Raw genomic sequence first — 3307 nt, 5'->3', positions numbered from 1 at the left:
ACGTCACTCAAAATTTTGGGTTTCAAATACAAGTGTGGGTCAAAGTATAAGTTAGACAAATTATAAAATGGGTTTCAAATACAAGTGTAGATCAAAGTATAAATTAGCCAAATTATAATATTGTTGCATTGGAAATTCAACGTAACAGATAATATGGACTCAATTTTTTTTTTTGTTCAATAGAGATAAGTTTAACTAAGGGAGTAATACTGTAATGCTACTTAAATGCAAAGAGTTAATGACTGCAAAAGAAAGAACAAATGTAGAAGGAGTACTATTTGATTGTATTTCAAAGAATCTTATTCACAAAATGGAGGTGAACTTAAAATACTAACTTGCATTTTCTTTTTGTTTACTACTTAGTAATAATTAGGCATAAAAATGTCATCGCACGCATCGCGTGCATAAAAAGCTAGTTTAATAGATATGAAGGCTAAACTTAAAGAGTTTCAAATTACTCGCTACACTTTGAAAATTCCACAATTTATCTATGAGGTTTAACAATGCATTATTTACTATTAGATAAAATCAAATGTTATAATGTAATATGTTGTTGGATTCGTCTCAATGTATATTTTCATAATATCATATAATTATATTTTTTACTCTGATACATAATTAAAAATATTAATAATAAAATAGTGCATTAAAAAGCTTGAAAGTCAAAATATAACGAGTAAAAAGAAACGGAGGAATCATCTTCCACATACCACATATAGGCACAGTCCGCACAGACCACAAGTTCACAACCAAAACCTAGTCCTTGTCTCACTAGGAACCAAACTTCTTTTAGTATTAGGAAACTCTCATAAATAGTCATAAACTAAAGTCCTCCTAGAATAACTTCTGATAACTTAATTTCATTTTTTAAACCTAAAGTCCTCTTACTTGCTCTCTCTCGTCTCTTTTCTACTTAACTCTGCTGCAACAAGAAGGAACAATAGAAAACGATAATTGATCGTCTTTCCTTCGAAGGTAATTTTTGTGTGATTTTCATCTTTTCTTTTTGCAGATTTTTTATTCAATCTTCACCATATTCATGCTTCTTTTCGATTTTTCTTCTTTAAATTAGGGCTTGCAACTTTTTTTTTAATCCTCTTTTCGTGTTTGATCATTGTTATTTCTACTACTGATGATGTGGTTTCGATTTCTTATCCGAAATTTCTTCTCAAGATTAAGTCTTCGTGTCTGATTTGCTGCTGTATAGTTCGAAATTTCTTCTTATATTCTTTGTTGATTTTCTAAATTAGGGTTTGTGAAAATTCAATCGCGTGGGTACGAAAAAGAGCAAAAGAAGGAAGGATGATTGAGGTAGTATTGAACGACAGATTGGGGAAGAAAGTACGCGTAAAGTGCAACGAAGATGACACCATTGGTGACCTGAAGAAGCTTGTTGCTGCTCAAACTGGTACTCGCTCTGATAAGATTCGAATTCAAAAGTGGTACAACATTTACAAGGATCACATCACTCTTCGAGACTACGAGATTCACGATGGCATGGGCCTCGAACTCTACTACAACTAAGTACGTTTTATGCATCGTTTTCGCTTTCACTTTGATTTTTTTAGTGAAGGTTTATGTTAGTTTGTGAGTGTTTTGGATTAGTTGTTGATGATTTTTTTATCCGGTTGCTTGGCTGTTGGTTATTATAGACTTCGATTGGTATAATTACTCGACTAGAGATAGTTAATTGTAACTGCGGTTTGAAATCATGGATTTCTGTTTTAAATTTGTGATTGATGAATTATAATCTAGAAATTTGGGCTGGTTTTTCGAAGGGCGTGAACCCTATGTGTTAGTTAAATTGATTGCTGAAGTACATTGTTCTGTAAATTTATTAGTTTGAGAATAATCGAGACCGAATAGGAATAAGAAAAAGAAAACGCCGAAGGATCTTAAAACCTAATGATGTCTCCACCTCATATTCGAGTTGATGAATTGTGGCTCACAACCTTTGGTTTGTGAATAATGGAAAAACTGTACAGGAATCACTCCTGAGCTCTGAATAATCTTTTAGAGCTTAACCGTGTCTCCACCTCAAATCGGGTGTTTGTGACAAAGATTTGAGATTCTGTGTTTTCGACAAAGAATGAAGCTGTGTCGGCCTTCCTCTGTGCCCTTTCTTGAATGATGTAGAATCTTTTCTAAAATCCCAGTACTCGTAGAAGTTGTGTATAGAGTCTCCTCTGCAATTCTAGTTGTTGCCCAATTATTAATGGTAATGAAATCAATTGAGCTGATTGCGGTTCCTCGTCTTTGCCCCCTTGAAAGTGCGCTACATAATTGCTCCTGGCCGCCACTCCTTGTGTCCTTAGCTTATATGGTCCTATATATTAAATTTAGTTAGGAGGATATCTCTTTAGGCATGAGTGGCTTGAGGTGAGCATTCTATGGTGCTGGACTGCTAGCTCTATTTTTTTTTTTTTTTTTTGAGCAATGGAATATCCTCAATGTAAATCTCATTTATTTTCCTGCCAAACTACTTCAAATAGAGCTTTGAGTTTGAAATATGATAACAAAAGTAAATCAAAAAGACACTATATTCACACAATTACAGGTAATGGGTTTAATAATGAATTAAGATTGTGTTCTCTATGCTGCTGTCAAAATGGTGCTAATATGTGACATATTCTTATGTTTTGTTTTTCGTTATGCAGGCCTACATAGTTGCTAAGCATGGACACCCAGCTTTACTAGTTATGTAACCGAAGTATGTGAAGGTACCGCTTTAGTTAGCAAATAAAGAAATTGCCAGACCTTTTGTCTCGAGTGCTGAGTGACTGAAATGCATTCTAAGACTTGTAATTGTCTAAATCATGTAATGTAATTATTCGGTACTACTTGCTAATATGGCTATTTATTTGCTTTTCACTCTACTAAGGAGAAATATTTCTTGTATGAGCAATGTTAGTTGCTGTTACGCGTGTCTTGTTAGTTCTACAAATCGATACTATAAAGATTAGACCTTTGCATTTGTTGGATGAGTTCTGGAAAGACAGTAAGAGAAAGTGAGACATAGACATAATATGGAAAGTAGTCTAAAGTAGCTAATATAGGGGAGGTATGATAAACCTGTAGATGTGTTAAGACACAAGTTTTTATATAACAAATATTGTTTGTGTATGTAAAAATATTGTTTTATGTATGTAAAAATATTGTTTGTGTATTTGTTATACTAAATACACATTTTTTTACCTACACAAACAATATTTGTTATATACATAAACAATATTTGATACACGAAAACTTATGTTAGATATATCTAAGGGTATGTTCTCTTCAACTTATTTTAAGTTCAATTCAGTTC

The 3307-nt window shown here is 32.9% G+C and overlaps 1 protein-coding gene across 1 annotated transcript; it reads left to right on the top strand.

The window, feature by feature from the left end:
• Positions 1 to 803: 803 nt before the first annotated feature.
• Positions 804 to 2974, top strand: LOC104903228 (ubiquitin-like protein 5). Its single transcript, XM_010691233.4, has 3 exons — positions 804 to 975; positions 1251 to 1524; positions 2658 to 2974. The coding sequence occupies exon 2, from the start codon at positions 1303 to 1305 to the stop codon at positions 1522 to 1524; it is 222 nt and encodes a 73-aa protein (XP_010689535.1). The 5' UTR covers positions 804 to 975; positions 1251 to 1302; the 3' UTR covers positions 2658 to 2974.
• The last annotated feature ends 333 nt before the right edge of the window (positions 2975 to 3307 follow it).

Source organism: Beta vulgaris, chromosome 9 (assembly GCF_026745355.1).
Source record: "Beta vulgaris subsp. vulgaris cultivar EL10 chromosome 9, EL10.2, whole genome shotgun sequence".
NCBI classification, from domain to species: domain Eukaryota; kingdom Viridiplantae; phylum Streptophyta; class Magnoliopsida; order Caryophyllales; family Amaranthaceae; genus Beta; species Beta vulgaris.
This window is presented reverse-complemented; position numbering and strand designations above follow the sequence as displayed.